Raw genomic sequence first — 13133 nt, 5'->3', positions numbered from 1 at the left:
TCATACTAGAGACAGACAGGAGGGAAATCTTTAAAGTTACTATTCCTTGTTAAGGGCAATGAAAATGAAGTTCTGGAAAGAAGTATTATTATTACAGAAGTATATTCAGGCTCTTAACTAACAGCCAGTTTCTTAATTAAGTAACTGTACAGTGGCTTAGTGTCTTCATTTTTTTTGCCTTGAGATACCTCATTTGGAAACTCATCTTGCAGTCACATGCTCCTGGTGTTTCTAGCACAAAGATGTTATAGAGCCATCACATCTTCTAAGGCTTCCCAGCAAACCTTGCAGAAGAGATTCCAGACAGCAGATCAGAATATATCATTGTGAGAACATGGATGAAATGAAAATAGTATTAATTAAAAAACCAAACCCAAACAAAAATACACAGTACCTCCTCAAAAAAAAACAAAAAAAACCTAACCACCCCCCCCAAAAAAAAAACAACAAAACCACCACAAACCACAAAATAACAACAACAAAAAACAAACCCACACCAAAACCAACCACCCTAAAACAACAAAACACCTGACACAGGTGCATTAACTGACATACATTATCTAGCCAACACATCATAGAATCATATAGGTTGGAAAAGACCTTGCAACCCTCAAGTCCAACTTCCCCCACACTGCCAAAGCCACTAAACCATGTTACTAAGGGTCTCTTATACACGGATTTTGAACATCTCAGTGGATGGTCCCATTACCAGTTCTGTGGGCAGCCTGTTTCAATGCCTGAACACCCTTTTGGTGAAGAAATTGTTCCTAATACCCAGTCTAAACCTCCCCTGGCGCAGCTTGAGGCCATCGTTTCTTGTCCTATTGCTTTTCCTGGAGTGAAGAGACCCCCACCTCCTGACTCTATCCTCCTCTCAGGTAGTTGTAGAGAGCGATAAGATCCCCCTGAACCTTCTCTTTTCCAGTCCAAACAACACCAACTCCGCTGTTCCTCATCACATGTTTACTCCAGGCACTTCGCCAACTCCGTTAGCCTCCCCCAGACCCGCTCCCCCACCAGTGACAAACACAACCGCCAGCACCCCCGCACGCAACTCCCTCTACCTGGGCGGTGCTTGCTGCTCCGTGTGAACACTCTGCGCATGCGCTTGGGCGGTGCGGTGGTTTCCTCGCTGCGGAGGGGACTGGGTAAACGTTTTTTGGCGTGAGCGGACTGTGCTGCTAACGCGTGCCGGCGGCAGCAGTCATGGGGAAGCTGAACGTGGTGATGCTTCGGTACCTTTCCAGGGAGCACTTCAGAGTGCTGACAGCGGTGAGTCGGTGGGGAGGCCTGGCTGAGGAGGCGGGGAGGAGATGAGGCCTGGCCCAGTCCTGCTCACGTAGCTCCTCGTGGCTAGTTAGTTAAGCAGGGTTGGGCGCGCTCCATGCGTTCATGGGAGACGCAGACGGCAGCGGAAGAAAGGCTGCAGGAGAATGGTTCTCGCCGCTTTGCCGAGGGTCCGGTTTGGCGTTTCCTGGTGAGGAGGGCCCGGTGAGGTCGTGCTGGTCTTTTCTTCCTCTGACCACCGTGAAGGGATTATTAACACTAGGGCTGCCCAGGTGATATAAGTCATTGTCACCAGTTTCTCCACGCATGCTGATTGCTACTGACAGCTGAACTATTAGTGGAAAGGCAAAGTGAGCCATGATTGTACGGGAAGAGTCTCATTTCAGAAATGTAGAACTCCTGAGAATGAAATCTAATAAGCTGTTCATCTTCTGTCCAATACTGTAGAAATTTCAAGGCAGAATTATTCGAAGAATATCAAGGGCCAGTAGTGCATATTAAAGGTTTGGTAAAGTAATTAAAAAGTAACAATTTATCCCTGAGAATCTATTTTAGTCTCAAGTGGGATCTGTTATTATTCCATTGTTGAACACAGGATCTAACAAATCTATTTTTATTTATTCTTTTAGGTGGAAATGGGCATGAAAAACCATGAAATAGTTCCTGCTAGCTTAATTGCTTCTATTGCCAGCCTTAAACATGGTGGCTGCAATAAAATTTTGAGAGAGTTGGTGAAACACAAACTTCTAGCTTATGAACGAACTAAAAGTGAGTTTGAATTTTGTATTGGATTTCCTCTCTTGTTCTGTCCCTAATGTCTCACAGTGGTAATTGCAGAAGTACCGCAGCTTGGTACGTGTGAGCATCCAGAGCACTTGCTAGCCTTACCTTCTGGACCTACCCTGGAAAAATGGGTTTGTGCAGCACCAAATGTTGTAGCTGTCTGCTGAGTTGCTTATGCCTGTAAGGATGACAGACAGAAAAAGATGAACCGTTAACTTTATTTTTTGCAAAGTCATGAAAAATAGAAGAATCATCAGTTAAGACAGTGTTAAGTTGTGCACAGTAATCAAGCCAAATCCCAGATCCCTGCTGTTTCTCTTATATGCATATCTTCTGAAATGCTCCTTGGGTTTTTCCAGGCTATTTAAAATACTACGATTGCCTCTATTAGAGAGGGGCTGATGGCATGTTTGTCATTTGCCCATTTGTCAATTTTCATAAACCTGCAGGAACTTAAATGTTTTTACCATTCTGTCAGAGTGGACTGATGTTAGCCTATGGGTGAAATATTACTTGGGTGTAGTGCGCTGTAAGCTAAAAGAAGACTAAATTGAGACTTACTTCAATTGTAATGTATACGTAATGAGAAATGTGTTTATTCTTACCTAGCTGTACAGGGTTATCGGCTAACTAATGCAGGATATGATTACCTTGCTTTGAAAACTCTGTCTTCTCGACAAGTCATAAATTCTGTTGGAAACCAGATGGGTGTTGGCAAAGAATCAGGTAATTAAAAAAAAAAAAAAATTAAGTAAACACACCTGTAATGTTGTGTATATTTTGCTAGAAACTAGGCAAGTTTTACTCTGGAGAGTGACATCAGTTAATCTGTCAAACACCGAGATTTGTGGTTCACTAGTTGAAGTACTTATGTGAGGCTTCTGGCTGCATTTGAGTATTTCTTCACAAGAGTATTGTTATACTTTGACCATTTTGTCTGATTCTTAGTTCATCCCGTAAAAGGTACTTTGCATGCAGATGCTGTTTGTCTCTGTCCTGGATTGGCTGGGATAGAATTATTTTTCTTCCTAGTAGCTGGTACAGTGACGTGTTTTTGCTTTAGTCTGAGAACAGTGCTGATAACACACCAATGACTTAGTTGTTGCTCAGTAGCCTTTACCCTGATCAAGGACTTTCCAGCCTCTCATGCTCTGCCAGTGAGAAGGGGCACAAGAAGCCGGGAGGGAGCAGAGACAGGACACCTGACCTAAACTAGCCAAAGGAGTGTTCCATACCAGAGCATGTCTTGCTTGGTATAGAAATCAGGGGGTTACCTGGAAGGGAGTGATCACTTGTTGGGTCAGTGGATGGTAAGCAATTGTATTGGGCATCACTTGTGTTCATTGGGGTTTGTTTTGGTTTTGTTTTTTTTTTCCCCCTTTTAGTTTGATATATCTCTCCTTGTTATTTCCCTTATTATTACTACTAGTAGTATTAGTATTGTATTTTATTATATTTCAATTATTAAGCTGTTTTTATCTCAACCGTTGATTTTAAATTCTTTTGATTCTCCTCCCCATCCTGCTGGGGGAGGGGAAAGAGAGGGGTGAGTAAGATGCTGCTTGGTGCTTAGTTGCTGGCTGGGTTTAAACCATGATAGTCTCATGGTTTGTGAAGAGTTTTGGACCATTTTGGCAAAAAGATAATCTTTTTCATCCCACTTAAGTCTGTTTTACTTTACTATCTTAAAACTACTGCAATACTTTACTGGTTCATATTATGTTAATGTTGATGTTTATTTGATAGAGTACATAACTTGTGGAATTGAAGAATGAGAAGGTGATTATTTGGGACAAATGGTAGAAATAAAACATAGGGTATTTGTTAGCCATGTTTAAATTTAGAAGCTGGTCCCTTGGGTTGTCAACTCAGTAGAAAAAAAGGCAGCTCTTCCACAGTGTGATTAAGAACAGCAGTATCTGCCCTAGATTTCTCTCAAGGATTGCTTATACTTGTTATTTGCTGTGCAGATGGCCTGGGGATGTTAACATGAGTATAGGAATGGTAAAATCTAGTGCTACATGAGATGTTTCAGATCACATCGATATTTCTTCTAATAGGGTACTGTGTAGCTGTCTTTACTAACTGTAGTAGAACTGGCCATGCCAGAAATAGTAATTGTGAGAAGTGACGTAGCAAGCTTATTGCTGCACCTTTTTAATCAGATACTAGCTTGTTGGATATCATTTATTTCTTGGACCTATGCCATTATGTGCCTTGCAGATATTTATATTGTTGCAAATGAAGAGGAACAACAGTTTGCATTGAAATTACATAGGCTTGGAAGAACTTCCTTTCGCAGTCTGAAAAATAAACGTGACTACCACAAGCACAGACATAAAATGTCATGGCTGTATTTATCCCGGCTAGCAGCAACGAAGGAGTTTGCCTATATGAAGGTAGGTGACCACTCACGCAATATCAACAGTGGTGTAATAGACTGGAAGATACTTTTCTAACTGTCTTTTGATCAGTTTATATTTGCAATGTTTGTAAGATTTACACTTTTTTTGTCCCAAGTGGACTTAAAGTATATGTCTCGGAATTTCAGTGCTGTATGTCTTTTACACTTTCCAATGACAAAATGAAGCTTTGTCATGGAAATCATAGAATAGTTAGGGTTGGGAAGGACCTTAAGATCATATCGTTCCAATTCCCCCTGCCATGGGCAGGGACACCTCGCCTAAGCCTCTGTCCAGCCTGGCCTTGAGCACTGCCAGGGATGGAGCGTTCACAGCTTCCTTGGACAACCCATTCCAGTGGCTCACTACCCTCACAGTAAAGAACTTCCTCCTTATCTCTAATCTAAACTTCTCCTGCTAAAGTTTGAACCTGTTAACCCTTGTCCTGCCACTGCAGTCCTGTGGAACAGAAGCAGGTGTCATGAAAAAGTTTCAACAGTTGTTACTTAGGGATAGACAATTTATGTATCACCAGTTCTGCTGTTTTTCCTTTAAAATTTATTGCATAAGCTTGCAAAAATACCTTAAAAATTAAGGAAATTTACAGTTATTTGGCAGAATTACTGGGAGTTTTTCTGTTCGGTTGTCGTTCTTTTCTTTTTTTTTCCCTTTTTTCCTAATTTCCCGTGTTTACAGTTGTTCCTGTGCTGTTGTGGAAAATCTTTCAATCTAGACAGGTGTTCTGATCTGAAAAGGCAGGCTTTGTTCTATACTGTGGGAAAAGATCGCATTTCCAAGCATATGTTGCTACTCCGATTTTTTTGTTTGTTCGTTTTTAACCTGCTTTAAAAAAATACAGATGTTCTACAGTGATTGAAAGTTAATAGTGAAAAACATGATTATTTATAAAAATCTAGTTTTCTCTCCTCCTTTTGTCCTATTCAACAGATCTAGATATATTTTCTTGTTTCTCTTAATAAGCACACTTAGTGTCTAAACTTAGGTTTCTTTTTTTTTTTTCAGCAAAAGCTGAAATGGCTGTTACAGTCTTCCTTCTTAAGTGTGTCACGATGCATCCAGTTAGCATTTGAGGAGTGTATGGTGCCTCCACAGTAACATTTATCTTAGGTGGAAGTTTGTCAATATATATAATGTTTTCTTAACTATTCAATTTTAATTTTTCAATGTACTGTCTCCAGGCTTTACATGACAGAAATTTTCCTGTTCCGAAACCCATAGACTACAACAGGCATGCAGTTGTTATGGAGCTTATTGATGGCTATCCTTTGTAAGTACTGAAGCTTGAATTCTCTGTCTTATTAAACCCTAACAGTGTTAGGCTCAATAAAGTAACAGGGTTATGTTTTTTCATTGTCATGTGAGCGAATTCTGACTTCACCATGCAGAATAATGTGCTCTAATCCACACTTACTAGCATTCTACTTAACTTGTAGTCTTTCTTCTCTTACCTTTTTATTAAGAGAAATTGTTTTTTTCTTAGTCTGACGAAACTAGTGAAATTTACTAATTTTTTAAAGAATACAGTAAAAGAGTAGCATGACACAGGTTAGTATTCCAACAGTTTCCTACACATAAACCACATATTCTGTATGCTATTGGATATGTACAATATTGAATATAATATCCTTCAAGTTCTGAGCTCCAGTTTGTGATCCTTGCTCTGGTAGTTCGGGTAAGGTTATAATTTACTGGTTTAGACCTTCTGCTCTGTTTATGTATAATCTGGTTCTGCTCCTCCAAAACAGATTACTTTGCTTGAGTTGTTCAGCATCTAGGAAAATTAAATCTCTTTGTTTGAGCATAAAGGGATGGTTTGTTCCGTTTGCAAAACAGAATGCAAAAGGCCTATGTAGTTGATATAACGTAGAATAACTTAGCTACTTATCCAGAGGCTTAAAGTGTAATTCTAGAACTAACAAATCCATGCTCTTGTATAGTAATCAAGATCTAAAGTGGGCAGTTTAATCAAAAGGAAATTAATCCCAAAGTATAACAGTTGAAGAGTAACATGGAAGAGACTTCATTATATTTTCTCCCCACCTTCATTTTTTTTAAATAATTCCACATCCATCATATACATAGAGGACTTCCAAGTTCCATGTTGACATCTGCAATGGAAGTTTACCATGCTTTTCTTGTTTCGTGATTCTAACTTGGAGATAAGGATTGGATGAGAATTATTTCAAATATAGCAACATAAAATAATCGCCAAAAAGCTGGAGGGATTACAGCCAGTTGCCAGTTTTATTATTGTCCATTGCCTGTGTTGAAAAACTAGTGCAGAGTTGGTGACCTTGGTAAACAGTTATTATGCTGTCTTTGACAAGTACAACCTTATTCAAAGTTCTGGCAAATTGGTCTCAGTTTTTCTTAGCCTACCTCTTTATTTCACATTTCACAGAGCCAGAGAGTATTTGAGGTTGGAAGGAACCTCTGGAGGTCATGTAGTCCAGCCTCACTGCTTGAGCAGGGCCATGCAGAGTTGGTTGTCAAGGACCATGCCCCGATGACTCTTGAGTATCATTAAGGAGGGAGACTCCACAACTTCTTTGGGCATCCTGTGCTAGTGCTCAGTCATACCCACAGTGGAAAAAGCGTTTCCTATGTTCATACAGATTCTCCTGTGTTTCAGTGTGTGCCCATTGCTCTTGTCTAGTCACTGAGCATCACTGAAAAAAGCTTGGCCTTGTCCTCTTTATACCCTCCCTTCTTCAGGTGTTTATATAAATTGATTAGATCCCCCTGAGGCTTCTCTTCCCCAGGCTGAATGGTCCCAGCTCTCAGCATTTTCACACAGGAGAGCTTCTCCAGTCCCTTAATCATCATTGTGTTTTTTAGTTGGTCTCCAGTATTGTAAGTGCAGTGATGCAGTGCTCCAGGTGTTCCCTCACCAGTGAATAAAGGGGAAGCATTACCTCTCTTGACTTGCTGGTGATGGTTTGTCTAATGCAGTCAAGGATACCATCAGCCACCTTTGCAGGAAGGGCACATTGCTGACTGACATTCAACATGGACCCCCAGGTCCTTTTCTGCCAAACTGCTTTCCAGCTGAGTAATACACAGTGTATACTGGTGCATGAGGTTCCTATGTGCAGGACTTTCCACTGATTTTTGAACTTCATGAGGTTCATGCTGGCCCATTTCTTGAGCCTGTTGAGGTCCCTCTGGATGGCAGTACAATCCTCCGGCATATCAGCCAAACCCAGTTTGGTGATGTCTGCAAACTGCCCAATCATGCAGCTCATTAATGAAGATGTTAAATGGAAACTGAAACCACTTTCAACTGCTGGGGCCGCACTGTGAGTCACTGGTCTCCAAGGAGACTTTGTGCTCAGGCTTTCAGTTTTCAGTCTACCTCACTGTATATCTAGACTATACATCAACATCAGATCCTTTTCTATGAGGATCATATGTGAGGCACTGTAAAGGCCTTACTAAAGTCCAGGTAGATAATATTCACTGCTATCCATGCCATCTAGCAGGCCAGTCAGTTAATCACAGAAATTCATGTGGTTGACTATTCTGGATGATTTTCTTTTCCTTAATGGGTCTGACAGTGGTTTCCAGTATTACCAGTTCCTTCACCTTTCCAAGGTTCAAGGTGAGGCTGATCAGCCTGTAGTTTGCTGAGTCCTTTTTCTTGCCCTTCTTGAACATCAGTGTCATTTGCCTTTCTCCAGTCTTCAGATGCTTCTCTCAGTTGCCATAATTGATCAATGATTATCAAGAATGGCCTTGCAGTGCCACCTGCCAGCTTCCTTAAAGCTCAGGTGTACATCCTGTCAGGGTTCATGGACTTCTATGTCCCATTTGCCTAAGTATTTAGTGAACTCCAAGGGTAGATCTTCCTTGCTTCAGCCTTTCCCCCTGGTCACTGGGACCTGAGATTCCTATCTTGCAAGGTATCAGTTAACATGACTTCCAAATTCAAAGAGCATGTGGGATAGGAGGGACTCTTCGTTAGGGACTGTAGTGATAGGACAAGGGGTAATGGATCAAAACTTAAACAAGGGAAGTTTAGATTGGATATAAGGAAGAAGTTCTGTACTGTAAGGGTGCTGAGGCACTGGAATGGGTTGCCCAGGGAAGTTGTGAATGCTCCATCCCTGGCAGTGTTCAAGGCCAGGCTGGACAGAGCCTTGAGTGGCATGGTTTAGTGGGAGGTGTCCCTGCTCATGGCAGGCAGGTTGGAACTAGATGATCTTAAGATCATTTCCAACCCAAAATATTCTATGATTCTATAATACGGACCTGTGCCTGTGAGAACAGTCACCAATTTTGGTACAAATATGAAAGGCTTCAACAGAAGCCTTTTAAATAGCGGCTATATTTCCATTGTTCATGCTTTGTACTGTACAACCGATCCATTCTTATCATATTGTAATGCTGCATTTAGATAAAAATACTTCACAATAACTGTAAATGCTGACAGTTCCTGGTACAAGAAGATAACTGCCACTTTACTTGGTCTGTTTCTAAAGACATGTTACACTGAAGGTACTTTGCTTTCTCAGATACAAGTTCAGCAATACTTTCAGCTTTTTTTTATTTTTTCCCATAACTTGGTCTAAAAAATACATTTTTGCAAAAGAAAATGTTGTGGAGATTTTGAATTTCAATACAATACCTATTTTCTACTGAGACCATAAGATGGTACCTGAAACAGGAGACATAAACATTTATGGATCTATTATTTAAACAATGCATCATGACAGTAGTGCCTGAGAGGGAAGACAATGAGCATAAGCTGAAATGAGATTTAGCCTGGACAGACATTTTCTCCCCTTGCAGAGAGCGAGGCAGTGCCACAGTGTGCTTTGTGAGATTGCACAGTCTCCATTCCTGGAATTTTTCAAGCCCTGAGCAATCTGGTCTGATCTCACAAGTGACTCAGCTTTTGAGGAGCTTCTTAGACTAGAGACCCAAGGACCCTTTTAACTTGAATTACCCTGGAATTCTGTCAGATGTATTTCATATATTTTGTCAATATTTTAAAATTAAGAATTTTTTGAGGTTCACAGTATTTTATTTAACTTTTCAGGTGCCAGGTGCACCACATGGAAGATCCTGCCTCTGTCTACAGTGACTTAATGGATTTGATTGTAAAACTTGCCAATCATGGTTTGATTCATGGCGATTTCAATGAATTTAATCTCATATTGGATAATGATGACCATGTCACTATGATTGATTTCCCTCAGATGATATCAACATCACACACAAATGCCGAATGGTAGGTTCAAATTTAAAGATGTTTTCTAAGTAAATCTGACAAGTGCTTGTGACAGTAAATTGTCAACCATTATTTGTTTCCATACACCTGTCTCTGATGCTTTTTCTACCATTGTTGTCAGGCAGCATGAATAACATTTCAAACATAGTTTGATTTATGAAGGAGTAGAAATGTCTCTTTAGGATAAATAAATAATTCACTGCTTCTCAGATAGAATGATGTTTTTTAGTTAAGAAATGCTTAGAAATAAACTGCATGCAGTTTTTTTCACTATCCTTTTGTCTTGGGATCACTAACAAATAATTTTCAAATGAACTCAGTATAAGGTGAGAAATATATGGTAAAAGTTTGTCATTGCAGTAGACTTCATTACCTTGATTTTGTGCTTGTACAATTCTGTGGTTTTTTTCTTTTCAGGTATTTTGACAGAGATGTGAACTGTATTAAGGAGTTCTTTAAGAAACGCTTCAACTACGAGAGTGAGGTCTTCCCAGAATTCAAAGATGTCAGGTATAAACTTCCAGATGAATTTGAGTTTCCTATTTGTTCTGGTTTTATGAGAAAAATGGGTGTCTGTAGGATACCTGTAGAAGAAATTAAAGAAAAAAAATTAAAATATGCCCAACTGTGCATTTTTTTAGATTATATTTTTGTCATTCCTATTATGTTTTCTTCAACCAGAGTTACTGTAAGTGGCTTCCAGAAAGCCAGGGCGTGCTTTAAAATCAGCTATTGCCTCCTTTGTCTTTCCTCTTGCAGCTAAGGAAGAAAGATCCATCCAAAAGCTTGATCCAAATGGTAAAGGATCTGGGAAATGTTACCAGTGATGCAGAATCAGTTTCTCCCATTTCTCAAAGCTATTTGACAGTTCCAGTATTTGGAGGGTTAACTTGGGTTTCAATTTTAAATTTATTTTTTAAATGCTAGTAAATAGTGCTTGCCTTGTCAAACATTATTGTGTTCAAAGTTTCATTCTAATGTCTTTTGTCCCTTCTGAAAAATAATTTTCAACTTATTTTAAGACTGAACCTGTTGGAATTAAAAGGGTTTTATTTCATTCTGAGCACTTTTTCAATGTGGTACCACACTTGAGTCAGTCTCTGTGTGTCCTTTATTCTTCTGTTTACTTAAACATAATCTGAACCTAAAGCCAGATTGTATTCCTGCTAACGTAAAATAATTTCTATAAATAAATAAACAAGTGAATGCTGGTTTTGAAGATGGAGTAATTCTCTGTTTGTTTCTCTCAGGTCACATTCTGTTAATACTTTACCTAAGCAAAGCTTAGCACTATCATCTGGTGTTTTGTACGTTTCAACAGAGTACACCCTCTTTGTTAGTAGTATGTGTAATTACAGTCTAGTTTGATTAGTAATTTTAATCCAAAATGTAGCATATTGGTAGCTTGATGAATCAGCTTATCAAAAGAAAACATACTTCTTTCACAGGAGAGAGTGTTCCCTTGATAGAGAGATTGCTGCCAGTGGTTATACAAAAGAAATACAGGAAGATGGTGAACTGCTTTACTCACGAAGTTCTGATGAGGATGGTAATACAACAGAGGCATCAGAATTTGTAGAAGATGCTGAAAATAAGCTCAACTTCTTCAGCAAAGATAAAGAAAATAATGCAGACTTCATGTCTGAAGTGGGTGATTTCTCTGGAAGCAGAACCTCTGACCACTTGTATAACAATGAAGAGGCTGACACAACTGAAAGTAGTGAAAATACACGAAGGCTGGATATGTCAAAGTTAAGTTCAGCCTTAGAAAAAACTGAAGAGCAAACCATGCTTTGGAAGTCCAACGAAAGTGCAGAGAGTCCTGCAGTTGCTTTTTTTAAGGGAAAAAGCGAAACTGAAAATGCTGCTGAAGTAAAAAGTAAGACAGGTGGAAGAAGGTGCTCTGATGATAAGGAAGATGAAGACAAATGCCCTGATCTGGCTGACTTGTCAACTTTAAATGAGAAATTCGGGCATTACAGGTAGATTTATATTTACAATCTAGGAGTGTGGTTCCTCCTCTCTCCCCAGTAAATGTAAATCTTTCAAGTAGCTCAAAAAGGACTACTCTTTGGCTACCCTTGTTTAAACTGAAGATTAATAATTCAGTTTATTTAGAAAAAATTGCAGTATCTTTCCTATTGATCTCATGATAGGTAACCTGTTGATAGATACAAATTCTTCCTTTCATATAATACCTGTTTTGAAGAACTAGTCTTAATACTTAAAATGTAATTGTTTTGTAATACTTGCATATTCTATTGGGAGTTCTCAGATTATATCTCAAAGTTAAGACTTAAATTGTGCTCATAAAGGCAAAGGATGTTTATCTTGCTAGTGGAATAAATTTATTTATGTTTTTTAGAAATGAAGAGAGCATCACTTACATTGCTGAGCACAGAACAAGGACTGAAAGTATCACATCAGTAAGAAGTGCTGGGAGCTGCTCAACCATACCAGCAGTAAGTACTATTGTTGTTATGTTACTATCTAGTTTACTCTCAGACCATGTTAAAATGAACACAGCTGTTAGTACCTGTGTGTAAAAATGTTCTTCAGGATTAATTATCTTTAAAGAAGACTGTTACCATGTACCTCTCTGGTTTGCATTTCCATGCCCACAGAAAAATAGGACTGATAGCTGTGTAAGTTTTTATGGGGAATGATTTCCAGATCTTTCCTTCATGTATTGGTCTTTAGTTTTTTACCTAAGCTCTATATCAGCATTAACAACTCTCATTTACCCAATAAGAGGTTAATGTATGTTAATGTACTAACATGTAATCAGTTCATTCACTTCTTTTGCTAGCCACAGTTATTACTACTTAATTTAAAATTGGATGCTTGACTCAAGATTTAATTTGGCCTTTTTCACCTGTTGATACTGAAAATGCAATATCATTGTGTCATGTCTCGGTCCTAAATGATCTTCAGAAAGTTCCGATACTTGTTTGTTTATTTGTAGGAACTGGTGAAAAGGAAGATAAAACGTCAACTGACCAAGCAGCAAAAGTCTGTTCTGAGGCAACAGTTGCAAAAAGGAGAGGCAAATATTTATACCAAGCAACGTCGAGAAAATATGCAAAACATTAAGTCAAGCTTGGATGCAGCTTGTTTCTGGGAATAATTCATTAAAGCTCCCACAGAACATGAGAAAATTCATAATGTCTACAGTTGAAAAAAATTATGCTAATAACCAATAATCCTTCCATATACATAAGCAAATGTTTTCCTGGAAGCTAATAAACCTTATTATGGTTACTGTGATTTTGATTGGGGGATTTTAGTTTGTGATTGTGATTGAAACTGTTGACTGTAATTTAAATGGTATCAGTAGTACTGCCAAGATCACTTAACTACAGCGATTTCCAACAATATTTTTTTAATATATAAATCAGTTGTACTGT

At 39.0% G+C, this 13133-nt stretch overlaps 1 protein-coding gene across 2 annotated transcripts; it reads left to right on the top strand.

Moving 5' to 3' along the window:
* The first annotated feature begins 1180 nt into the window (after positions 1-1180).
* Positions 1181-13075, top strand: RIOK2 (RIO kinase 2). Of its 2 annotated transcripts, XM_057430461.1 has the most exons (10): positions 1181-1272; positions 1917-2055; positions 2680-2796; positions 4294-4469; positions 5672-5760; positions 9535-9726; positions 10144-10236; positions 11175-11708; positions 12092-12188; positions 12692-13074. In XM_057430461.1, exons 1-10 carry the CDS (start codon positions 1207-1209, stop codon positions 12851-12853), a joined length of 1665 nt encoding a protein of 554 aa, XP_057286444.1. In that variant the 5' UTR covers positions 1181-1206; the 3' UTR covers positions 12854-13074. The 2 variants fall into 2 exon arrangements, with proteins under 2 accessions (XP_057286444.1, XP_057286445.1); XM_057430462.1 differs by lacking the exon at positions 1181-1272 and having other exon boundaries at positions 2024-2139; positions 12692-13075.
* Positions 13076-13133: the final 58 nt, after the last annotated feature.

Source organism: Pezoporus wallicus, unplaced genomic scaffold (assembly GCF_028554395.1).
Source record: "Pezoporus wallicus isolate ANWC-B61680 ecotype Strahan unplaced genomic scaffold, APGP_CSIRO_Pwel_v1 contig_3573, whole genome shotgun sequence".
NCBI classification, from domain to species: domain Eukaryota; kingdom Metazoa; phylum Chordata; class Aves; order Psittaciformes; family Psittacidae; genus Pezoporus; species Pezoporus wallicus.
This window is presented reverse-complemented; position numbering and strand designations above follow the sequence as displayed.